General features: G+C 44.3%; 1 protein-coding gene across 5 annotated transcripts in view; it reads right to left on the bottom strand.

The window, feature by feature from the left end:
* Positions 1-25,795, bottom strand: part of Nup214 (nucleoporin 214) — an 86,455-nt gene that overhangs the window by 9,556 nt on the left and 51,104 nt on the right. For 3 of the 5 annotated variants that reach the window (XM_047524288.1, XM_047524283.1, XM_047524285.1), the window contains 5 exons: positions 23,611-23,701; positions 21,404-21,465; positions 17,403-19,229; positions 15,391-15,461; positions 5,916-6,072 (listed from right to left, as the gene is read on the bottom strand). In XM_047524288.1, coding sequence (XP_047380244.1) covers positions 5,916-6,072; positions 15,391-15,461; positions 17,403-19,229; positions 21,404-21,465; positions 23,611-23,701 — 2,208 coding nt within the window. The remainder of the gene's footprint in view (positions 1-5,915; positions 6,073-15,390; positions 15,462-17,402; positions 19,230-21,403; positions 21,466-23,610; positions 23,702-25,795) is intronic. The other 2 variants (XM_047524287.1, XM_047524284.1) reach the window with 2 other exon arrangements.

The following is a 25,795-nucleotide window of genomic DNA, read 5'->3' on the forward strand; positions in this document are numbered from 1 at the left end:
TGGACTCTCAAGGGTGGTCCATCTAACCCTGGAGAGGAAAGTGGGCTCCTCGGCTGCTGCCTTCACTTGGTATCTCAAGAACCCAGGGCTGCAGCTTTCGGTTGTATTAATGCTAGCACCAACAAATTCAAGGGCGAGACTAAGGGTAGGAGCTCCTCTTGGAGAAATCTGGGGCAACTATGAGAAATGAGAGATGTACTTTATTGGGATAATCTGGGAGACTTAAATTTCTTATTGGGGACTACTTAGAAGTCTTTGGGTTTTTTTTTTTTATATTTTTCTCCAAGAATCTTTTGCTAAATGAAATCAGTCTGACAGAAAGACATCTGCATGCCCATGTTTAACTGCAGAGCTATTCATAATGGTCAAGAGATGCAGACAACCCACGTGTCCACGGGCTGAGGAATGGGTAGAGAAAATGTGGGACATATCCACAATGGAACACTAGTCAGCCATAAAATGAAGTCACATGTGACTACACGAAGGAACAGGAGACTGTCATGTTAAGCAAATTAAGCCAGGCACAGAAAGACAAGTGCAGTCCGACCTTGCTCATTTGTGGAGTCTAAAAAATCTGGTTTTGCAGAGGTTGAGAGAAGAATGGTGGTATTGAGAGGCTGGGAAGAGCAGGAGGAAGGGAGGAGTGGGAAGAGTAACAGGTACTAAGCTACACAAGGGGAAGGAAGTTCTGGTGTTGCCTTGCACAGCAGGGTGACCACAGATGATGATAATGTACTGTTAAAAAAAGGCAGAAGAAAGGATTCAGAACATTTCACCATTAAGAAATGACCAATGTTTGAGGAGACAGGTTTAACCTGGTGTGAACATTACAGAAGTACACATACGCCGAAACATTGCAGGGCACCCCATAAATATGTACAGTTTTAACACAATGAGATCTAAAAACACGATGTCTTTGAAGTATCTGTGGCATATCATAGTGGAATGGGCCTGAGGTCCGAGTCGGGCCTCGGTTAGAGTGCCTAACCTACCTGACCTGGATTCCTGACAGAACACAGTGACAGCATAAGCGTGGAGCCCCGAGTGTGGCACGCGGCGGCTTCTGAGCAGATGCCTCCCTTCTCTGCTCCTTCAACTCCTCTCTCCACACCTCAATTTCAATATGTACAAACAGAGCAAAACAAACCCTTTCCATTCTGCAAAGTCCCCAAGAGTTACTTCACTGATACAGTGACCACTGCCAGTGGCAGTCAGGAGGAGCTCGGCAAGATGAAACACCCTACCACCCATCAGATGCTCTGAAACAAGGGGCCCGTGGCTGCCACTGCTGCCCTCCGTTCCCGAGGCACAAGGTGCTCCTTGGTTCTCTCCTAATGCTGTCAAAAAAACCATCTCTTTAACTGTGGTAAATAAGAGAGTGTCTTGGTTGGTGGAAGAGAATTTCATTGGAGAAAATTCTGAAAGAACTAGTCAGTAAGAAAGTCTGTCTCTGCAGAGCCATCTGATGACTCCCACTGTTGGGGTGACAACTTCAGGCAAACCAGCACCTGCTCTTAGCATAATCCAATACTAGAGTCCAACCCAATCTAAATTAAACTGTGCTTGATAAAAAAAGATTAAATTTGATATAGTGTCACAGAGACTGCATTCCAGGCCTTTCTGCAGGTCTACAGTCACTAAACAAGAACCCAGTGACACTGAGAAGGGGGTCTCATTAGCACCTATCCAGGCCTCTATAACTTATCATCCTCAACAGCTGGGGGGGAGCCCACGAGTCTGAAAGACGACAGTCAGATGACCTCCTCAGTCCCTGCACAAATATGCCTGTCAGGCCCCTGAAGAGAAAGAAGGTGCTAAGGATGACTTTCCACAGTGTCCTCAGGACAAGACTCAGGAGACAACAGGTCCTTCTGGACAAGGCACGGGGGTGCTGAATTTTAAGAGTGTAGCGGCTAAACATCTATCTTTGGTAGAGTTTCTTGAGACAACCGAGAAGGGGGAAAAAAACCTCTTTACAAAGTTCAAGCTTCTGGAGACGGTACAGGTCAACCCCAAGTGGCAGTGTTCCTCAGCTTGTCCTGGCCGTGGCCACTTCTCAGGGTTAAAGAGGGCAGCTTCAGGACCAGGCAGCTCTAGCCCAACTATCACCAAGGGAACTGCTCTTGACCGGGTCTGTGCCCAGACGGTCACAGCAAGAAAGCAGGTACAAGGCTGCCTGACAGGCAGGAGGTGTCTGTTTTTGCTGGGTAGGAGATGGTCGCTTAGCTGTGACCTCTGCAGCCCACATTCCCTCTGGGGACCGACTTGGTCCTTATCAGTGGATTGGGGATGGTGGCACTGAGAGCACTGTGTAGGAAGCGATCGGCCCTGCGGGAAGCTCTGGCACACAGCGGGTGGTGAGGAAGGGTCAGTTCCCTGCTGCCTCAGTGCAGCAAAAGTTCCAAGGGCAGCAGGTTTCTAGGGAAGGAGGTCCCCTGGACCTGGCTGAGTCGCAGGCAGACACACCCAGCAAGGGCCTTACTACACCCCTGCAGGAGGCAGGCTGCATGGGAACCAGCCCAACACAGGAAGAAGCGAGGTGCACGTGAAGATGGCCCAAGCAGAAGGAACGGCTGGGGACCAAGTGGAACTCAGGTGTGCTGGGCCAGCTAGGGGAGGGCCTGGACTCCAGTCGACAGCTGATTTAGACTTTATCAAGTTGGCAAGAAATTGCAAAAGGGTTCTGAGCAGGGACGGTGGCAAAATAAAAGCAGTTTAAAAATACCTGATCCAGAGATTCCTTAAAAAACTTGGAATGGAACTACCATTTGACCCAGCTATCCCACTCCTTGGCCTATACCCAAAGGACTTAAAATCAGCATACTACAGAGATACAGCCACATCAATGTTCATTGGTGCTCAATTCACCATAGCCAGATTGTGGAACCAACCTAGATGCCCTTCAGTTGATGAATGGATAAAGAAACTGTGGCATATATATACAATGGAATATTACTCAGCCATAAAGAATGATAAAATTATGGCATTTGCAAGCAAATGGACGAAATTGGAGAATATCATGCTAAGTGAGATAAGCCAATCTCAACAAACCAAAGGAAGAATGATCTCGCTGATAAGTGGATGATGATACATAATGGGGCGTGGGAGGGGTTAGTTTTAGGGTTAGAGTGAGGGTTAGGGAGGGGGGCAAGAATGGGGGAAGGAAGGACTGTATAGAGGGAAAAGAGGGATGGGAGGGGTGGGGGGAAGGGGAAAAAAAAAGAAAAAAAAAATAACAGAATGAATCAAGCAACATCACTCTATGTAAACGTATGATTACACAAATGGTATGCCTTTACTCTATGTACAAACAGAGAAAGAACATGTATCCCATTTGTTCACAATAAAAAAAAATAAAGTTAAAAAAAAATACAAAAAAAAAAAAATCAGGTATTGAATCTAAAATAAATTTAATATATACTGTTAAAAAAAAAAAAAAAATACCTGATCCAGGGCTGGGGTTGTGGCTTGGTGGCAGAGCACTTGTCTAGCATGTGTGAGGCACTGGGTTCGATTCTTAGCACCACATAAAAATAAATAAATAAAGGTATTGTGTCCATCTACAACTAAAAAAAAATAACTGATCTAGAATGGATTCCTTGGCAGAGGAGACTGGAAGCAGGGAGGGGAGTGTGGAGACCACTGTCATGACCCGGGTGACTCTGGGGATGCGCCCCACAGTATGGGCAAGAAGGAAAATCAGCACAAAAGCACTGTGGGTGGGAGAGGAGGAAGGAACCGGAGAGCAGACTCATTCTGCCAGGAGCGAGGCAGCACCTGGAGCTATCAAATGTTGCAGAGTCACCCAAGGAGAAAGAGGCCGCCACTGGCAATTCTGTAGAAAGCTTTCAGTACTGTGCTGAGGACAATGCCTTCCCTTGACTTCCCCCAGCTCCTCCTCTTCCTTTGTTTCTTCCTCTTACCCTGTACTGGGTCCTAGGGCTAAAGAGTTTCCTGTCCCTTTCCCTACCAAATCACATACTTAATTTAAAAAAATAAAAAAATGAAAGGTCTTTACCCCTTTAAATTCCCTTAAGAATAAATGTAAACTTGGTTTGCAATTAACAGTCAACATTTATGAGATGAAGACCGGTGGATATATTATCAAGAACAGGTAAGCGTTTACTCCAAACCAGAATCAAAGCATTAGAAACAATGATGTGCAGTAATGTTTAAAACAGGCTGGGACAGCAGTTGTCCTGGTTTGGAGTGTTTCCAACCTCAAGGTGTAAGTGCTCTAGCAGGGCTGATTTTGGGCTCCCCAACATGGTGCCACTGAACGTGGACTCAGAGGAAGATGTGCACATCTGGCTCTCATGAGTCAGGACAGGCCAGCTCCAGCTGACCTGAGAGAAGGCCACTCTGACAGTTAAGAGCCATGGCACGGAGATGAACTGGCAGGAAGAAAGGAATTTTCACAGGGACCTGACACACCTAAGTAGTTAACAACACTGGCTAGTAACACAGCCTCACAGATGACAACCAACCTCTGGAATAAATCCAATTTTCTCCCCTCCCCTTTTCATTTTTTTGGACCAGGGATTGAACCCAGGGGGCACTTAACCACTGAGTTACACCCCCAGTCCTTTTTATTTTGAGACAGAATCTCACCAAGTTGCTTAGGGCCTTGCTAAGGTGCTAAGGCTGGCTTTGAGTTTGTGGTCCTCCTGCCTGGGTCTCTCAAGGTGCTGGGATTACAGGCCTGCACCACCACACTCAGCATAAACCCAAATTTCTAACTAGCTTGTTATTACTCTGTGCCAGATGCTGTGTTTGGTGTGGAACATAGGATCTATCTGAGATCTAGATCTGCCACTTTCTGGCTTTGACTTTAAAGAATTATGTTTTCAAAGTTTGTGCTGTACCTAGAGCCCTGGGGTCATGGCTAGGGAAACTACCTACATGTATCTCCGGGCTTCCTGATCCCTGATTCAATATGAACCTAGTTTAGTTTTACTTGGGGTTCCTAAGAGTTCGCATGCAAAAAGCAGTTTTTGAAAATTGCTAGATTTGATTTGTAACATCCCTTCACTCTAGAATTCTAAATCTCTCCTGGCAGACTGAAAGCTGAAAAACAAAAAAATTTGATTATATAACTTCAGGAGCTAAGAGGTCGATGTCTCTCAACAAGCGATCTTTCCTTATGTATTACTGAAGTAGACAATGACATCAAAGGAACTAGTTCTTGACCTACGAATCCAGAAGAGCAAATCAGGATAGGAAGTTTTCCTCTTAACTCCAGAGGCCTTAATATGAAGGAAAAATTAGCCATGACCAGAGAACATCGGCTCACGAGGTAGCAGATCTTGCAGAGCAGAGAGGAGTTGCTGCCAGGGTAACACCACAAGATGAAGATGGCATCTAAACAATCTTTTCATTTCCAACCATCAATAGGCAGATCAATGAAGAACACAAAAAATTAGCTGAAGAAGAAAATGCTGCCAGATACAGCTTCAGATGAAAAGAGAGCCATAACCTAAGAGGTGAGAAATACTGGAGGCTCCAGACCTGCAGAGCTGAATCTCAAGGCAGGTCTGAAGAGGTTGCTGCCCACGTGCAAGCTCACATGCTCTCCGCGCACGTCCGCGCCATGCGGCTACTCATTTCTGCCTGTCTGCCTGCGTTCCCTTCAAGTCATCCCAACACTGAGAACAGTGCAATCTGGGCCTTAGGAAAGAAGACTGGAGTAGCAGAGCGTGCTGATCCTCTCCCTGCAGCTCTGATGTCTTTTCAGGATTATATAGGACATCTTATTAAGAAGCACAGAACAAAACCCCACCACACTGCTTTGGGGTAGATACTTAAACGGATCTTCGAGCCCTCTCCCTCCCTTTCAGAGCTGTCCCTGAAGCACACCACGAGGACGACAACAGCATCAGGGATCAAGGGGCCTGGGAGAACTCTTCTCAACTTACTTGGTGTGGTCGTGGATCCAAATCCCCCGCTGGCCGAGCCAAATGGATTTTTGTTGGCTGCATCCTGGCTGGGTTTCCCTCCGAGGCCACTGAAGAAACCTCCCCCTCTTCCAGTGTTTCCAGACCCAAACACGCCACCACTGGAGCTGGAGGACTGCTAGAAACAAAACGGGCAGGAAGCAAGCTAGGATGAGAGGTCAAGGTGAGGTGGGAGGCCATGTTTGCAAGCGGGGGCAACTGGCACATGTGCAAACACAACTGGCACAGAGAACACTCTGCCAGTTCTGGAAGGGGGACCTGCCAACAAGCACTGGAGAGGCTAGAGAGTTTGGGCAAGGACATCTGATACATCCGCAGTTCTTGAGTTAATGCGATGCTGGTGGGAACTTTCACTGTCTTCCTGCCCTGCTGCCCGCAGTGTCTAACAATTCCAGGGAGGGAAAACCCATCCCACATGAGATTCATCAAATAAAAAATGTGAAAGTGATCACAGGCACCACTTCTGATTTCTGAAGTGTGGCTGAACTCATCAGCAACGGATGTTGTTGAGTGATTTAGAGTTGTCTCTCTCAATTTGCACAATTTCATTTCATAATGCCTTTCCCAGTGCTGCAGAAAGCTTAAATTAGCTCCATTGTTGAAATGATGACCACTGCTGAATTCTGTCCAAGTTCACAAATCTTATGCTCAGAGGAAGCTGCTAACTCAGGAACACATGCTGACTCACAGCTGTACCAAGCACCAGACACTGGATTTGTTTGGAAACTGGCTCTTGAAGGATGATCAGTGCTAGATTGGAGGGACCACTCACATTAGTGAAGTTGAAGTCTCCTTGGTTGATCATATAGATGAAAAAGATGGGTTTTAGAAAGGGGTCTCTGTGCAGAGGAATTTTATAGGCGTTCCCTTCAAAGGGAGTAGAGTGGTGTGCTCAGTCCTTTTCTGCAAAATGGGGTAATAAACTGCACACCTCAAAATGAGCTAAGAAATGAACACACTTCAGAACAGTGCCTGAAAGACAACAGCTGTTGCTCAGCATTTTTTTTTTTTTTTTTTTTTTTTTCTTGTTACCAGGGGTTGAACCCAGGGACACTTGACCACTGAGCCACATCCCCAGCCCTATTGTGTATTTTATTTAGAGACAGGGTCTCACTGATTTGCTTAGTGCCTTGCCATTGCTGAGGCTGGCTTTGAACTTGCTATCCTCCTGCGTCTGCCTCCCAAGCTGCTGGGATTGCAGGTGTGTACTACCACACCCAGCGCTGCTCAGCATTCTAACATCAATGGACCAATGGTCAAGCACCTGCTATGTAGCAGATACTGTTCTAAGTACTTTCCAAGTAGTCATTAAATCTCCACAAGTTGAACCTCTAGTAGGTCACCTTCAAAACATGTCACACCAGTGCCCCCCCGCCCCGCCACCTGTCCCTCCCCCTTTGCTGGGACTGTGCAACAATCCCCATCACTGGAATCCAGCAGTAGGTGGATAAGACTCAGCGAGCCATCAGACCAGTTCACTCCTGTTGCTGCTTCTAGAAGACCCTCTGGGATCTGGCCCCTGCCTACCTCTCTGTCAACGTCAGCTCTTCTCACCTTGGCCTCATGTGGCACAATCATACCTGTCTTTTATATCCTGAAGGTAACAAATTTTTGCCTTTGGGCAATGAACTTAATGTACTTGAGTCTCTTCCCTTTTTTCTTTAAACTTCTTTAAAAACAACAATAACATTTCACTATAACCACGTAATGATGAGTTAGTTTCTTTTTTCTTCTTTTTGTGGTACTGGAGATGGAACTTTGTGTAAGCCGGGTAAGTGCTCCACTACTGAGCTACAGCACTAGTCCAAAGGGCTTTTTAAAACTAGGAATCCAGCTAGGTTTGGTGGCACATGCCTGTAAACCCAGTGACTTAGGAAGCTGAGGCAGGAGAAATGCAAGTTTGAGGCCAGCCTCAGCAACTTAGGGAGACAATGTCCCAAAACAAAAAAATGAAAAAGAGCTGGGGATGTAGTTCAATGGTTAAGTGACCCTGGGTTCAATCCCTGGTACCAAAACCCAAAACCCAAAACCAAACAAAACCAGGAATCCAGTCATAAAAGTGAAGTTCTGATAACCAGGAAACTGCCTTTGAGGAAGGAAGCCATGAGCACCAAGGCATACACCTTTTGAGAGCAGACTACGGAGCTAGTTCCCACCTCAGGCTGAACACAGGAGCTGCCTGGTGCTGCACGCTCTGCCCTATAAAAGCTAACAACTTCAGGTTGCTCAGCCTAATCAAATGTGATGATAGACACTGGCTATCCACAGAGCCTAGCAGAAGAAGATAAGGAATGAACCTGACTGAACATAACCTGACCATTACTGCATCCTCATACATGGGTTAGAGAGGATTCCCTTGTTTCAACTGAAATGAACAATTGTTTTTTAAACTTAAAATTACAGAAAATCTCAAAATGTGCAGAAAGTTCACCATTCTCCTGTAGTATTCACTCTGTTGTTGAAACTTTTCTAATACTCTTTTTTTACTTCAAACACTAGATTTAAATTTCAAATACACAAGACTGTTTTCTGAACATCCATCTTTGCTGAGATTCTGTGCTCATTCTTTCAACATTTTCCTGTAACTCCAGGAGAACAGTAAGGTCTCTGTATCTAGTTCAAATATCTGGATCACACATGGGTTGATTTTTGCTGATTTAAAAAATCTATGCACACCCCTTTGGTTACTTTCTGTATTTCATTTATACACACACTTTTTTATTTTCTTTTGATTTTTTCATACTAGATTTTGTATACAGAACAGTGGCAACCAAGGAACACTAATTTTTCCTTGACAGTTGAGAGCTCTCTGCTGTCTGAAGGGTACAGAGCTCACACTAGCTAACTCATGACTGTCTCTTCTTAGGGTTTGGGTCATTTGTCTTACAAGTGCTTGTAGCCAGAAGGCAGCTGGGCTGCAGTTATCACCTTTGGGTTCAACAGATCCAGGCAACAAAATGCAAGAATTCTGCACACTGTTTTCGGGCCTGTCTTCACTTCTTTTCTCTTAACAAAACTGGGGGAGGATGTTTATGCCAGGTAAATTACTGCTGCATTTGCAAGTCTTTCAGATCCCAATCTGATTTATCTACACAAACTTCATTGGGATAAAATTCACATACCATACAGGATACCAATTTACAGTGTATAAAACTAATGGCTTTTGGTATGTCATCATGAAGTTAAAAAATTGTGGCAAAAAATACACATAAAAGAAAACCTTTTTTTTTTTTTTCCCTGGTGCTGGGGATTAAACTCAGGGCTGCTTTACTGTTGAGTCACAACCCCAGCCTTTTTTGATTTTTATTTTGAGATAATACTCCTGCCTCAACCTCCAGAGTCACTGGGTTTAGAGATATATGCCACCATGCCCTGCCTCCCTTTGTAATTTTGAGACAGGGCCTTTCTAAATTTCCTGGTTTGGCCTGGAACTTGCAATCCTCCTGCTTCAGCCTCCCAAGTAGCTGGGATTACTGGTACATGCCACCATGCTAGGGAATTTTAACCTTATTGAGTATACAATTCAGCAGCATTGACATTCACAATGTTGTGTAACCATCGCCACTATTTCCAAAACTCTCATCACTCCAAACTGAAATTCTATCCCTATTAATCAACACCTCCCCATTCTCTCCTCCCTGCAAACTCCATGGTAAACTCTAATTTGCCATCTGTCTCTGCAAATGTATGTATTCTAGGTACTTCACATAAGTGGAACCATTCATCATGTGATCTTTTTAGCTGATTTCACTTAGCCTGTTTCAAGGTTCACCCATGGGTAGCACAAACCAGAACTTCATTTCCTTTTATGGCTAAGTAACATTTCTTTAAATGTATATGCCATATTGTGTTTGTCCATTCGTCTACTGGTTGACACTTGGATGTTTTCCACCTTTTGTCTATTGAGAATAATGCTGCAGTGAACACTGGCATCCAAATGCCTGCTAGAACCCCTTTCAATTCCTTTGGGTGCACACCCAGGAGTAGAACTGCTGGGCTGTGTGGCAGAAGTACAACGCCTAACCTTTGGAGGAAGCACCAAACCATACTCCATATTGGCTGAACACACAGTCCTATCAGCTTCAGGAAGCCTGGAGTTCCTCCACCTCCTCACTAACACTTGATTTTTAAACTCACAGCCATCTGCAGAGAGAATGAAATGGTACCTCATCTTCACACTGATTTTCATCCCCCCAGGGGTCAATGCAATCGCTCGACCTCACTTACTGGTCATTTCAAGTTTGCTCGCACCCTCACTGCCAAGAGCTCGTCCAGCCACAGTGTCCTCTCAACTTTTGGCAAGGTCTCTCTTCCGCCTGCCCAAACCCAGACTGACTCTTGCCGGTGAAGCTGCTGTGCCACTGTGCTCACCCATGCCACTCCACGCTGGAAATCAGCTCAACGAGGCTTCCTGCCACTCTTCCTTAGTCCCACTAATGACAGTTTGTTGTCCACAGATGGTCACAGCAATACTTCTTGTCCTGTGTGCTCTTCCAAAGCAAGAAGTGGCACCTATCTCCTGCCCCCACTACCTGAGTCTGGAAGGGGCTCTGTGGTGCCTTGTGATGTCCTGTGACTTTGGAGGATGGGTCATAAACAGTTATATGGCCTCCACTTGGTTCCCTCTCCATCTTGAAGCACAGCTGCCTTGTTTTGGGATGCCCAGGCCACACAGTGACCAGATGTGGGTGCTAAGCTAACAGCTTGGGTTAAGGTCAGAGTCAAAGGTCAACCAACCACTGACACAAGAGCAAGTCTTCAAGTGGTTCTAGTCCCTCCTCCTTCCAGCCATCACGGTTACTATGGGACAGAGACCAGCCACCCAACTCTGCCCATCTGAACTCAAGTCTGGAGAGTCAGCACCTGTCATGAATGGCTGATGCAGGTATTAGGGTTTGAGGAAATCTGCTTCACAGCACTCAGTAATCCCAAAGCCCTTAGAGTAAGTGTGATTCACACGATCTGGATTCTTCTGGGTGGCACGAGGTGAGTGTAGGTTTCCTATACCTTTCACATCCTCGTCAGTCAAGTTTTCTGAGGATACTCCCTGCCACCTGAAAATTAATTCAATTCACACTGTCCACCATGTTTCAGTCACAACCCTACACACTGGGGATATGGTAATGAATATCAAAGACCCCTGCCCTCACAGAATAAAATTCAATTTTTGGCCCATTCAACTGCAAACATAATTTCTGTGGAGGAAGAATGGGGGAAGGGGCGTGACGACCTGGAGCTTATCACAGTAATGGTTTTGCATCTCTTTGGCTCCACAATATGCATGCCAGCTACCTAAGTTAGTGTAATCACCATCTTCACAACTGCATGTACAGAATGATGTAAATTCACCCTCCCATTTGAATGCTGATTAACATTCAGGTCTGGGTTGCTTCCAGTTTGGAGTTATGGTAACAGTGTTGCTATGAACACTATTGTACCCTGGTACGTATGTGTGTAAGTTTTTCTAAAAGAACAAATCTAGGGGTGGTATTGTTGGTTTTTACTAAATGGTACCAAACTATCCTCCAAGATGGGTGGACCAATTTGTACTCCCATTAGGGTGTCTGTGACTCCCTCAGTACTAAACTTGTAAATTCTGCAGTCTTCTAAGTATGCATCTCTTTGTGGGTTTATTTATATCATTAATGAAGTTGAACATCTTTATGTTTATTGATCCTTTTGTCTATCCCTGATTTAAAAGAAAAAAGTTTTCTAATTTCCCTGTTACCATGGTAAAATGGACATTTTGGCTACATTTAAGTATACCATTCAGAGCAATGAAGCACGGTCTCAATGTGTGTTCTTTCATGAATTGTCTTCTACCTGTTTCCTGTAGTCCTACACCTTGAATCTTGGGGCAGACTCTTTTAAAGGCACCTAACACCAGCGGGGGTGGGTGGGGTTACCCACGTTGCTTTGGGCAGGAGCAGCATATTTCACCTCACTGTTTTGTAGTATTCTGCTATACAAAAACAGCACAATTTATTTGCCATTCTTCAACTTACAAGATGTGGGTTGTTTCTTGTTTTCAGCTTCTATGAGTATACTATCATGGATGTTTTTGATCCCTATTCCTATCTTTTGGTGGACAAAGGCACTCATTTCTTTTGTTACATACCCAGAGCAGATCTGCTGGGTTAATGAAGATTGTGAATATTAGTTGTGATATGGCCAGATGGTTTCTGAAGGTTACATAAATTTACATTCCTACTAGCAACATAAGAGTTTCCAATACTCTACTTCCTCAACACTACTTTTTCTTTTTGATTTGCAGAATATATTCTAAATGCAATTGCTCTGGTGGCTGTGATTTCCCTTATTTTATGACTCGTTTTGCCCTAAAATAAGGAGGTCATTATTTCAGTAAGGCTAAATTTTCCTTCCGTTTGAAAAACAACCCTTAGGATTTCCTTCAGATGTGTTAGACATGAAGTCTCCCAGTATCTGTTTACTTAAAAAAATGTCTTGATTTCACACTTCATTTGAAAAGATAATTTTTTCATGTTTAGAAATTCCAGGTAGACAGCCTCTGCCTTCTGGTTTTCTTCATGCCTGCCAGGAAGTCAGTTGGCAGTCCCACTGTGGCACCCTGGAAGGTGAGCTGTCTAGGCTGTCTCTTCCTCTGATCTTTTCTGCACTTACACTGTGACAGGTCTCAGGACTCCTTTCACATGTTGTGTGGCCTGTGTTGGGCTTTTGGTGCAATTTTTTTTTTTTTTTTTTTTTTGGTACCAGGGGTTGAACTCAGGGGTACTTAACCAGAGTCACATCCCTCTTTTTTATTTAGAGATAGGGTCTCACTGAGTTGCTTAGGGCCTTGCTAAGTTACTGAGGTTGGCTTTGAACTTGTGATCCTCCTGCCTCAGCTGCCCAAGCTGCTAGGATTACAGGTGTGAGCCACTGTGCCCAGCTTCTGCTGGGCTTCTGGATTGTGAATCACTCTATGTACTGGTTTGGGAAATTTCTTCTTTTTTTCTAATACTGCCATGCACAATCACTTTCTCTTCTCCTTCTGTGAGTCTGAACAAATGTATGCTAAATTCTCTCTTAAGAGGATTTCTATTCTTTTTTGTATTTTCCATCTTTTTTGTTCTCTATGATACATTCCAGATAATTTACCTGAACTTCTAGTTCAAAGGTTAGCAAATTACAGCTCTCGGGTTAAATCCTGTGTACCATCTCTTTTTGTAAATAAAGCTTTACTGGCACATAACCATGCTCACTCACTGCACATTATCTATGGCTCCTTTGTGCAACAAAGGCACAGCTAAGCAGCTGTGACAGAAACTTGATGCAGTCCTCAAAGCCTAAAATACTTAACATCTGGTCACTGTTCTAGTTGCCACTGCTCTTTTCTGCTCTATTACTGGTCTACATCCATAATCCTTCTGTTTTCATTTACGGACAGGGTCTCACTAAATTTCCCAATTTGGCCTCAAACTTTGATCCTCCTGCCTCAGTCTCATGTGCAGTTGGGATTATAGGTGAGCACCACTATGCCTGGCTTGTCTGCTTTTAAATATATCTACTGTGTCTTAAATTTTAATTATTACATTTTTCTAGAAATTTTACCTGGTCCTTTTTCAAAGTGCTATGGCAGTTCTTGTGATTTCCTGTTCCTTACTGGTGGTTTCAAGTTATCTGTTTTTTTTTTTTTTTTTTTTTTTTTTTTAACATGTAAATGTAGTTGTTTTATAGTCTAGGTAGTCCCCGCAAATGTATTTCTTTTTTTGATACCGGTGAGTGAGCCATGGGGTGCTTTGCCACTGAGTCACATCCCTAGACCTTTTTAATATTTCACCTAGAGCCAGGGTCTCTACGTTGCTGAGCTGGCTCTGAGATCATGATCCTCCTGTCGGACTCAGCCTCCTGAGCCACTGGGATTAGGTGTGTGCTGCCACACTTGGCATTTCTGACATTTACTCTGGCTCTGGTTCACAGTTCCCCATTTATTTTGCATGGCCAATTCAGCTGTGGGAATCAATATCCTAAAAATTATTTGTAAGAATAATGTGAGGGCTTGAATAAAGTCCCTCTGTTTCAAAGTGGGTCTAAGCTGCTTCTGCTGGGCACGTGGAGGCCACATCAGGCAGAGTCCCACTCAGGCACAGCCGCGTGAATCTGCAGTCCTGCTCACTGTGTGGAGGGTTTCTTCTGAACTCCCCACATTGTGCATCTTAATGATTCTGTCCTGTCCCTTTGCCCCTGGGACTATTACATACAGAAACTGGAATTTTCTCACATCAGGAAATGCCCTCAGGACAGAACTGGCTTCTATATTCCAGTTTCCTTCTCAAGGTTTCATTTTCCTTTTGATTTGGGTTTCCTAAGCTTATCAATACTTTAAAAATGTGGTTTGTATGCTTTATAACATTTTTTTGCTGTTTTCAGAAGGGAACTTGATTTGAGAGACCGAGGCCTCCACCATTACCAGAAACTGGAAATCAGTAGTTTCATTTCTCTTTTAAGAAAGATCACTGACTGGGGTGCAGCCCATCTTCAAAGAAAAAAGGAAGAAATAATTTCTCGATAAAGAAAACCTCCAACTGAAGATGTGCAAGAATACACGTCGTGCCCGCCACTTCATCTACTGGAGTCCTACCAAGTCCTCCTTCGAAAAGTCACAGTCATCTCTGACAATCAGAGGCCCTTTCTTCTGAAGTACTCTTCCTGAGGTTCCTGTGCTCTAAAAGTGGCTGGCACCTAACAGTTGAGTTCAACCTCTCTGGGCCCTCAGTGCCCTCGTCTTCTGCCTACACAGGTGCTGAGATGATTACACTGACATAATTGGGCACTTTAAACTATGCCTAGCTCAGCCCTGGACTTTAGACAACTCGGTGCAGGGACCACATGTGGTTTTTGCTGCATATTCTTCTTCTTCTTTCTCTTTCTCTCTTTTTAAAAAAAAAAAAAAAAAAAAAAACATTTTAAAATGTAAAAGCCGGGCTGGAGTGGAAGCTCAGTGGTAAAGCACTTGCCTAGCATGTGTGGGACAAAGGGTTTGATTCTCAGCACTGCATCCAAATAAATAAATAAAATAAAGGTCCACCAACAACTAAAAATTAATTATAATTACAAAAACGTTTTTAAAATATGTAAAGCCATTCTTAGCTCAAGAACTTACATAATCAAGGCTAGGGGTGATTTAGCCTTTGGATTGTAGGTTGCCAACCCCGGCCTAATGGAACAGGCAGACTGATGGAGGCCAGTAAAGCACTTTCCCAGACATCTGCCAAAGGAGGATCCAAATTCTGTCGACTCTCTAATGTGAAGTGCAGACTTCCACATCCTCAAGGTAGCTGGAGAGGGGAGCTTAAGAACCACATGGGCTGTTTGCTAGGCCTGGACACACAACATGAACTGCATGTAATGATTAGATTACACAGGGGAAACCTGACACATGTTGACACAAATGAAGACAAATGTACTTATTTACCTGGCCAAAGACTGTCCCACCAGTACTGGCTGCTGGACCAAATACAGAACCAGTGTTACTAGACCCGAAACCTGTAAGACAGAGGAAGAGAAAAGTACAATTTGGATGAGTCTTCTATGACATCCAAGTGCCTCATTTTTAAATGGCATTCGGGTATGCTAAGTTACCCCACAATAAATCCACTTATGAATAAAACTGTTTCTCCATCTATGAAATGGAGAAGAATCTGAACACATACAGCTGTTCCTTGGTATCCATGGCCCCCGACACCCCAAGGTACCCAAATCTGTTCACGTCCTTTACACAAAATAGATTTACATAACCTACACAGTACTCCCACACACTTTAAATCCTCTCTAGATTGTACCTAGAACAAAGTAAATGGCATGTAACTAATTATTATATTTTATTGTTTAGGAATAATGACAAGAACAAAGTTTGTGCATGTTCAGTCACAGATTTCTCTTGATTATTTTTGATCTGTGATTGGTTTTAACTGCAGATGCAGAACCTGCCCATACAGAGGGGTGATTGAAAAGACCTGTTTCATTGCTAAAATCTTATAATAATACAAATTCCAAAGTTCCAGGAGCTGAATCTCTCCTATCACATGGGCAGGGGCTAATAAGGTGGTATACTCTCAGAACAGTTTCTCCCCAAACTTTTGGCCACCAAGAATTCTTTCCAATGATTGATTTAACATTATGAATTCTTCTACTCCTCGGATTTTTCTGCATCTCAGACACCAGATTCTTTGAGGGTAGCTTATCTTCCCTCCAAGTGGCCTAACACTGTGGAGATGCTGGGCTGAATGTAGCCAGGACAAGTCAGGAGGAACTCCACATTATAACATAAGACCTTGAGCGAGGAGGAAGATGCAGGAGTGCCACCCTCATTTCTGCAGCTTATTAGACACGTAAACTTCAGCAAGCCTCAATTCCTCCATCAGGGCTGCAGGAGATGCCCAGTTTGCCACACAGGTACCAAATGAAGATCCTTCAGAGAATCTGAATTTGCTGAACTGGTTTGACAAAGCCTTTGGCAGGAGGCTTTCTCAAGCCCTGACTGCAGAACAAATGATGCGCTGGAGACAGAGACATCTTGCTCTCTTACGCCACACAGGCTTTCTCCCTGGTCACCCTCGGACCCAAGACATCACATGTCCGCCATCCAGAACAGGCACCTGGCTTCTTCACAGGACACTAGTGGACCTCCAAAGTATCTTTCACCACTGCGAACTTTTAGCTGCACTTAGTAGGAGTTAAACATTTGTTGCAAGAAGGAGAACATTTCTTTCTAGTAAGTTAAGAGTCATTTTCAAATAAATTATCACTGAAGAAATGAATCAGCAGTTGCTTGTAATCTTGCCCACCAAATCCTTGTTCTCCCCACAGCCTAACTGCTAAAGAATTGCCTTTCATAAGAAAACCATCAGAAAGTCAAACTTGGAACAGATTTTCAAATTGGTCTGTCTACTGATAACTTTTTGTGTTTTTAAAAGTCACAACATTGAAAACAGAAAAAAAGCTAACGCTTCAAATGTTAGATCGACCCTTCCAGCAAGCCACAAAACATCAGAGCAGTGGAGTGAGGGGAGGAGACCTGCTTTTCCTTCCTGCTCCACCATCAGCACTGTCTGACTTGAGATCGGTCTCCTTGAGGCCTGACAGCTTTGGACACGATGACTTCCAAATTCAAAATTTCATATTTATGAGTCATTCAGTTATTTGCCACGACCTTAAATAAAGCTGCTTGGTTTCCCCCATGAGGCTGACATTCTGGTGGCTGGCAGAGCAGAGAGCTTGCTGAGGGCAAACTGGAGCCACGCGGCAGACCTGGCCCACCAGGCCAGGAAGCTCCCACAACGGCATGTGCTCTAAGCTCCTTTCTAGATCTTACACATTATTTTTTGTTTCTCTTCTCTTTCTTTTAATTACCAAAGTAACACAAGTTTGTTGCAAATGTTTCACATAGCACAGAGAGGAACAAAGTAAAAATCCATAAATTCTTACCTGAAGCTTGACAAAAGCTAAACCCCGAGGGTGCTGCCGTGGAAGTAGTGGCTGAAGTGCCACCAAATACAGAGCTTCCCTGCCCAAAACCAGGGCTCTGACCAAAAGCAGGAGGGTTGCTCTGGCCAAAGAGCCCCCCTCCTGTGTTGGCAGAAGACTGTCCAAATGAGAAGGAGCTGGAGCTACTGGTACTCGAGGACGCACCAAAGACATTCCCACTGGTGGACGCAGGGGTGGAGGAGACAGACTGGCCAAAAGCAGGCACGGAACTGAACCCAGGCTGACTAAAGGAGAAGCCACTTGCAGGGCTGCTCGTCACCTGCCCAAAGGCTGGGGCCTGCCCAAAGGTCGTCTGTCCAAAGACCCCTGGGGATGAGGCACCAAAAGCAGGACTGCCGAACCCTGAGTTGCTGGCCTGTGGCGTGGTAGCTGCCGTGCTGGCTATGCTGCCCGTCTGCTGTCCAAATAGGCTTGGCACAGTGCTGGCCGCCACCTGCCCAAACATGGGGGTAGTGGAGGGGGCAGTGGCAGTGTTGCTGGTGAGCTGGCTGAATGCTGAGCTAGAACTGGCAGCAGGTGGCTGAGTAAATACCGATGAGCCAGAAGTGACAGTCCCAAACACTGCTGTCTCTGTAGTGGGGCCCGTAGCACTACTGGAAACAGGACTAGAGGTTGTGGGGGAGGCTGACGTTTCGACGGACAAGGGTCCTGTGCTTGGGAGCGTAGCTGCTGCAAGAGCAGCCTGCCCAGGCACTGCAAAGGAGGAAGGAGACGCTGCTTCTGCTTTGACATCAGGGCCCCCGGTGGCCACTGGAGTGGCCTCTGCAGAAGGTGTCACGAGGCTGGTACTAGATGCTGCCGTGCTGGGGCTGCTGACTGCAGGCTGCACAGGAACCGGTTCCTTTTTAACTGAGTCGGGAGTGCGTGGAGGAGCCTGGGAAGGCTGGGCTGCCTGCTGCTGCCCGAGGAGCGAGGCTGTGGGGGCTGAGATCTCACTGTGGCCTGACTGCTCGGGTGCAGCTGATGATGTGACCTCGTCTGTGCTCTTTCCAGAGGACATGGGCAGGGAGGGAGCAGATGCTGAACTTAGGAGGCTACCAAATGACAACGTGGGGAAGGAGGCTGGAGGGGGAGTGGCAGTCGTAGTTGATGGGAGAGCAGAGGAAGGCACCGTATTACTGCTCTGTTGGCTTCCAAATGAAAAGCTAGCCTTGCTGCCACTTAAAGAAGTCCCACCAAAACTGATCACCCCAGAGGGCCCTGCACTGTTTAGTGGAAGACTGCCAAAGATGCCAGTCGAAGAGCCACTGGTGCCTGTGCTGGCCGCTGCTGGGGGAGCTGCTGTGGTGGCGGTCACAGAGGAGGGCACCAGGGGCTCTGCAGGCTTCACCAGCACCGCAGGGCTCGTAAAGCTAAAGCCTGAGGACGCGCTTGACGTCTTGGCTGGCTGGCTGCTGGGGAGGCCTGTGGAGGAGGCCTTACTGGCTGACTTTGCAGAATCCTCTGCTTGGCCCACCCGCAGTCCAGAAAAGCTTCCTAGAGTCTCTCCCGCCAGGGAACTCGGAAACAGAAGCTCTCCCAACTTGGATGGTGGCGTTTCCAGCTTGCTAGCAGCAGTGGAGAGCGGAATTCCAGCAGGTGCCGTGGGCCTGCTGCCAGAGGGAGCAGAGTCTCCTGGAGAGGCAGTGGCAGCTCCAGAGGTACTGGGTCCTGGTGTGACCGTGGAGGGAGGGGAGCTGTCCGGGACGGTCTCATAAAAGGGCTTGCCTCCCCCACCAAAGGAGAAGGCGTCCAGCTGGTTCGACTCTCTAGTGGAGGGTGTCGACCCTAGCAAGAGAGAGAAATTGGGAAATGGATTGGATTCAATGAAGTATGACCTATCACATTCCCACTGACTGTATTCCTAAGCCAAAGTCTCTCCCCTCTGGGGATCAGGAAACACTGGCTCTAACAGCAGCTTCCTTTGGGGAGGACAGAATAAGTGCTTCTCCACAGAAATTTTAGCTTTTTTTGAGTTATCACACTGAGGTGGAAAGGAGTGGACCATTCATGACCATTAAATCACAGAAAATACATGACACCTAGAACACATGAAAGGCACCTCTTCTAATTTTCTGACTCCACACTTATGCAGCTTCCCTCCCCGATACCCTCAGCACAGTGCTAGCCCACTGAGCCTTCTGAGAGACTAGGATCTGGTTCACAATGCAAGTGTTTCTTTTATATTTACCGGTACCAAGTGTTAATCCACAGTCGTTTTTAGGTACAACTAAGGGTGACTTATTAGGGCTCTACTCAGTAAGCTATTTTGTCACTGGTGGTGTTGAGCCATTTATGGTTTTGGATTGCTGTCTATTTTCATGTTAATTAAAACATTTACCTAGAATTATTATTTTATTGTATTCCTATTTTAATTTTCCTTATAATTTTGACAAATGATTTTGTTCCTTTGTTGGTGGTACTGAGGACTGAATCCAGGGCCTGCTGCATGCTAGGCAAGCACCTGGCCATGGAGCTACACCTCTGGTCTTTCCATTATGTTATTAGAGACAGGGTCTTGCTAGGCTGCCTAGCCTGGCCTTGGACTGGCCATCTTCCTGCCTCGGCTACTCTGGAAATTAAGAAAGGAGGATCTCTTGAGGCCAGGACTCAGGGTTGGCCTGGGCAATACAGCTAGACTCTGCTTCATAATTGAAAAACAAAACCCAAAGATTTCTGAGTAAAAAATAAAAGATTAGGCACTGTGTTATGTATAATAGGGATAACCTGGAAATAACCAAAATGTCCAACAGGTGGGTGGTTAAAGACCGGCAGAATAATTCTATCAACAGAAAGAATTATGAGGCCATTACAGATGACGTTTACAAGATTTTTGACATTGAAAAATTCACAAAAGACATTTTGTCAAACTAAGTGGGAGACAAAACTCCTAGAAGGAACTATAAGAGAACTGCTGTGGTTACTACTGAGGGGTACAAGTGAGATTCTAAACTCCCTCATAGGTTTTCATATTTCCCTGTTTTCCTCAATATGAACCCCCACCCCACCTTTTTTAGTCCTGAGGATTTAACCCAAGGCTTTATACTTGCTGAGACAAGGCTCTACCCCTAAGAGACACACACCTGCCACCAGTTATTTTTTTATTTCATTTTGAGACATGTTATCACCAAGTTGCTGAAGCTGGCCTCAAACTTGCAATCCTCTTGCCTCAGTCTCCCAAGTAGTGAGGATTAAAGGTGTGTGTCACTGTGCCTGGCGTTGAACATGTCATTGCTATAATTAGTTTTCTTTTAAAATAAAAGACAAATTAAACTAAGAATCAGAAGGCACTTAACAAATAGGTTTGGGTTTTTATAGGTCTGAATTCTTCTAAGCATTAAAAACAGGTTAGTTAACTGGGTGTGGTGGAGTGCACCTGTAACTCCAACATACCTGGGGAGGCTGAGGAAGGAGGACCATAAGTTCAAGGCCAGCCTGGGCAACTTGGCAAAATGCTGTCTCAAAATATAAAAGGGCTGGGAGGAAAGTGATAGAGTGCTTGCCTATGATGGGTAAGGCCCTGGGCTCAATCACCAGTACCAGAAATCAAAGATGTAAGTTGATGAATTTATAACAACATGGATGGACCAGTGTTTTTGCTGACAGGTTGTCAAGAAAAAAAAAAGCCAAGGTTTGGTCTTTTACTTCCACAGTACACCCTGCAGAATCATTATAAATCAATAAAACTTTAAGTTACAGAAGAAAAAGTTTCTCAAATTGAACTTATTTTTTTTCAGTGCCGGGGATAGAACCCAGGACTGTTGGTGCCAGGCAAGTGCTCTAGCACTGAGCTACAGCATCAGCCCCTTGAACACGCTTCTAATGCACATTACCAACACATTACTGCAGAAATCGTAAGCAAGGCTGAGCAACAGTTAAAATGTCAATGTATCTGTACGAAAACAAATTACACTTGTTTAGGGGAAACACAAAAGCAGTGCCATGCGACACAAAGACTGTACCTTGTGCAGCAGTGAAGTTAGAAGACGGTGCTGGTGTGATTATCCCAAAATTAAAGCCAGCCCTAGTGAGTGGAAAAAGAAGTTAAAAAGGAATAAACCTGAGGCATTATATTGTCCTTCCAATGTTTCAATTCATTCATACACTCTCTTCTTGAGGAACTGATGTGCTAGATAAACAGCACGAGGGAGAAAGCATGTTTGTAGAAGCAGCAAAGTCCTTTCACACCTCCCAGCAGGAGAGGGAGAGGTAATGTACAGGGGAGCTAAGACAGTGGCAGCGGCTGAGAGGCTTTGGAGGGGTGGCAGGCCATGGAGAGAGGGCTGGGCTTCCCATGGCAAGGGTTTGCATGGGGACTTATTCCAAGAAGAGCAGAAGAGCGCAGCAGTGGAAAAACACCGGGGACGTGTGCTGGGTACAGAGATGGGAGCAAAGGCCTGCCTCGTGGAGGAGTGCAAGAGCAGAAGCCCCTGGACCAGGGAGAACCCCTAAGAGCCCATGCTGAACTTGAAACGTGTTTCAGGGGAGCCTCATGCTACAAGAACAGATGCTGGACCAGAAGCAGCAAGAGCCACTGTCCCTGCCACTTTGATATAACTCTTGGCTCCAGGCTGGGAAAATTTGGTTCAGAACATTCCAATGCCTTTCACCATCTCCTCTCTCCTTCCGTACTTGTTCTTTATACTGTAAGTGAAGGTGTCACAGCTGAAGAAGGAAGTTCAGCACAAGCATAAACCAGAAATTATGCAGTGTACTTAAAGCTAAAACAGAAAATTTTATAACTTTAGAGCTTTAAAGTATAAACGACCAAACATATCAAATACAGTAAAAAAACACAAGAATTTATAGTTTCTTAGTCATTGCTGCCTCTTTCAAATGCACAAAGATCATCTAAAGATGTGCTAAATATTTATCATATTAAAAAAAAGGACGGAAATGACTCAGGAGGCTAAGGCAGAAGAATCGCAAGTTTGAGGTCAACCTCAGCAATTGAGGCCTAACTTGCCTTAGAAAAGTCCTAATAAACAATTTAGTGAGACTCTTGTCTCAAAATAAAAAAATGAAAAGGGTTGAGGATGTAGCTCAGTGGTTAAATACTCCTGAGTTCAATTTCCCAGTACCAGAACAAACAAACAAAAAAACCACTACTTATTGGCAGGTCTCAACCTTGGTGAGAAAATTTTTTATCAAATAAAGCCAAGATATTGGCTCAATGACCCAAACTTTTCCATCTTATTTTAAAAATGGGAAGAGGAGTATCATTCCACAGACTGATGAAGCAAGATTAAGTATTAGCATTTGTAAAAGATGCAATAATTCTTGGCATTGACATACTCTTAAAAATTTGTTCAAAATTATCTTTGATAAGTATAAAATAATAATTCACAACAGAAAAAATATATAATTTTCTCCCTTGAATTCTATCCTAATGCTCTCTTTTGTCTTCATGTGCTAGATTGAAGGATAGTCAAGAAATATTAAAACCAGGGAAAAGGAACAGGGTTGGTGTAGTTTCTGTTGTATAAGGAAAAATTCAAAGTATGGAAGGGGCTTTCTAATGGTAGTGAACTCGGGCCCTCCAATGGTAATAAACGTGTGGCTGGTCCATCACAGCGGGAAGAGGATGCTTCTGCAGCTCGCGTGGCTCCCAGTGAGCAGTATTCTCTGCACAATGAACAAAGGCCTCCCTGGGAATGAGAGTTAGATGAGCCTTCCACTTCATAATTGACTCAACTCCACATGCATGGACATCATTATTTCTTAAAAAAATGAAACTAAAACACATTTCTTAACATCTATATCAAACCAAAATTTCAAACGGCTATTGTTCATTGCCTTCTCTGCACAGGTTTATATATTGAACTCTCAGCATATTAAAGCCAAAGTGTCGCCAGCCCTTAAATGGTATCTGAATGAAATATCTTAGATGATCTACAGATTTTTAGAGATCCACTACCCAAAGGAAATGAGGCTTAGGCTAAAAAACAAAACAAACACACAAACAGGCAATAACACATGTATGTATAAGTTTGAACCACAAAGAGGAAGTAGATTTACACTAGGATGTTCAGCTGCTGCCGTATCAGCAGATGGATTACTGCCATGCACATTTAATAAGCATATAAATGTCCCTCCTGGTTTTAAGATTCAGGGAAGCTATCTATACAGTAGCTAAGGATTTGCCATAAAACTTAACTTCATTACTGACCCTGAAGGAGCAAATGAGAAAGGCTTGCTGAACTGCCCCACAGCAGATGGAGTCGAGGTCACAGCTGTTTCTATCTTGGCTGTCCCTGGCCCTGAAAATAAGGACATTACAAAAAAAAATCAGTTAGAAGCACTGTTCTGGTTTGTAATTCCCTGCAGCTCAGGCTGCATGGTGCTGCTGAGAGCTGCAGCTTCAGTTTCCAGAACCCCATGTGCCTCCTGTGACAAGTCAGGAGCCATGGGGAGTGGCATGCTGCCTAGCCTTGCTGAGGGCCTCTGGACCTGCTCTCTGGGTCTGCCAATGTTAGTTCCAATCTAAGGCACACTACCCTGTCACTTTAATTCTAGTTCAGCTTAAATTTAGTCTGAAATAGATATAGATTATAATGGTATAAGAAAGTGCTTATGATGTGAGGCTGAGCAATATATACCCAATTGTGCAGTTTTATAAACATTTCAAATTAACATACACTGAAGGACAAAAGTTCAAAGATACATAGGTTAATATGCTCAAGCTTCTGAGTGGTGACTTCCCTGCTGAATCACTATACCACACTTGTTTCTCTATATCTTTCTGCATTTTCCATTTAGAAAGTGCAGATCAAACAAACCAAACAATAATAAGAAAAAAAATACCCTTTCTTTAAGTGACTATGGAGTAGATAATAGTAAAAGTATTTTTTAAATGTGCACACACGTTCATCACTGTGAACTATAAGAAACAACCTGAACTATTGGTAGAGTACTATTAAAATCTAACAGGGAACCACATAATGGCATCTTAGGCCACCTTTTAAAAGGAGTAAGAGGATCTGCACCAGTCCTGGAAAGATGAATAGGACATTTATTTACACAATTTTTTCTTTTTTTGTGGTACTGCAGAATTGAATCTACAGGTACTCCACCACTGAACTACATTCCCAGCTCTTTTTATTTTTATTTTGAGACATTCTCAATAAGTTGCCCAGGCTGGCCTCAAACTTGTGATCCTCCTGCCTCTGCCTCCTGAGTTTGCTGGGATTACAGGAGTGCCTGCCCAGCAACAGTTTTCACTTTATATATTTTATCTTTCTACACCCAGATTATTTTTGTGGTTATGTAAGTTTCATAACCAGAAAAACAGTAAGAGTGTTTCCATTATTAGCCAATAAAATTATTCTACAGAGAATTTAGAAATGCTTTTTTTTTTTTTTTTTTTTAAGAAACTTTTTGCAAACTCATTATTTTTCAGGGTGGTTTTCCCTCCAAAGAAAAAAAAATGTTCTTTTCTCAACCTTGACTATCTAGCCAGTGAAACACACAGCAGACACCTAGCAGCAAGGAAGGGCCTCCCACCCTCACCTTGGAGTGGTGCACCCCGGAAAGTTCTCTCAGTTCACTACTTGCCTACGACATGCATGAAGCAAAGTCCCTTAGGGTTCCTTGATTCTTAGCCTCAAGAGTGACAAAGAGCTCTTCAATGAAGTCCTTGAAAGAAGTTAGGATATATGATCTTTCAAAACCTTTTTCTAAAATATTAGCCAGAAATAGAAAAAAAAAGTCTTAGTTTGAATCCTAAATGATTCAAAATCTGACAATTTCTCTAAAGTTTTCCTTTTTACATCGAGTGTCAGGCCCCACTTGAGAAGTGCTGTACACCTCCTTTTCACGTGAGGTATATACATGATACCAATTGTGGCTCTGTATTAATCCAAATTCTAGAATACAACTTCAGCTTACACAATAATGGTTTTCCTTGAGTACAAGGAATATTTATTGAAGGCAAACCCAATATCCAATCAGAAAGCTTTAGACGACACTGGAAGAATGACTGTATGACTAAGCAGAGGTGTGGGAAGTGGGCAGTCAAGGGATGAAGTCATCTCCAACAGAATTTGCTGAAGACCCACTTGATGACTTGGATCAGAGTAAAAGCCAGAGCCCAGAGGGTAGTAAACATGTGGGCCTTCAGGCAGCACAAGGCCAATGAGGAGACAGTCACCCACGGCAAAGGAGGTGGGCTACAGAGGAGCCAACAAAAGGGGACACTAAGCAAGACCCACATGAAAATCAGGGGCTGTGAGCTGGTTTGCTTAAGCAATGCACACTCTGGGCGAAACACTATGGCTACTGTGAAAACTAATAAAATAATAACCATGATGGAGTGAGTGCTAGAGAAGCGGGGAAGCCATCAAATCGTATAGCAC

This window comes from Sciurus carolinensis, chromosome 14 (assembly GCF_902686445.1).
Source record: "Sciurus carolinensis chromosome 14, mSciCar1.2, whole genome shotgun sequence".
NCBI lineage: Eukaryota > Metazoa > Chordata > Mammalia > Rodentia > Sciuridae > Sciurus > Sciurus carolinensis.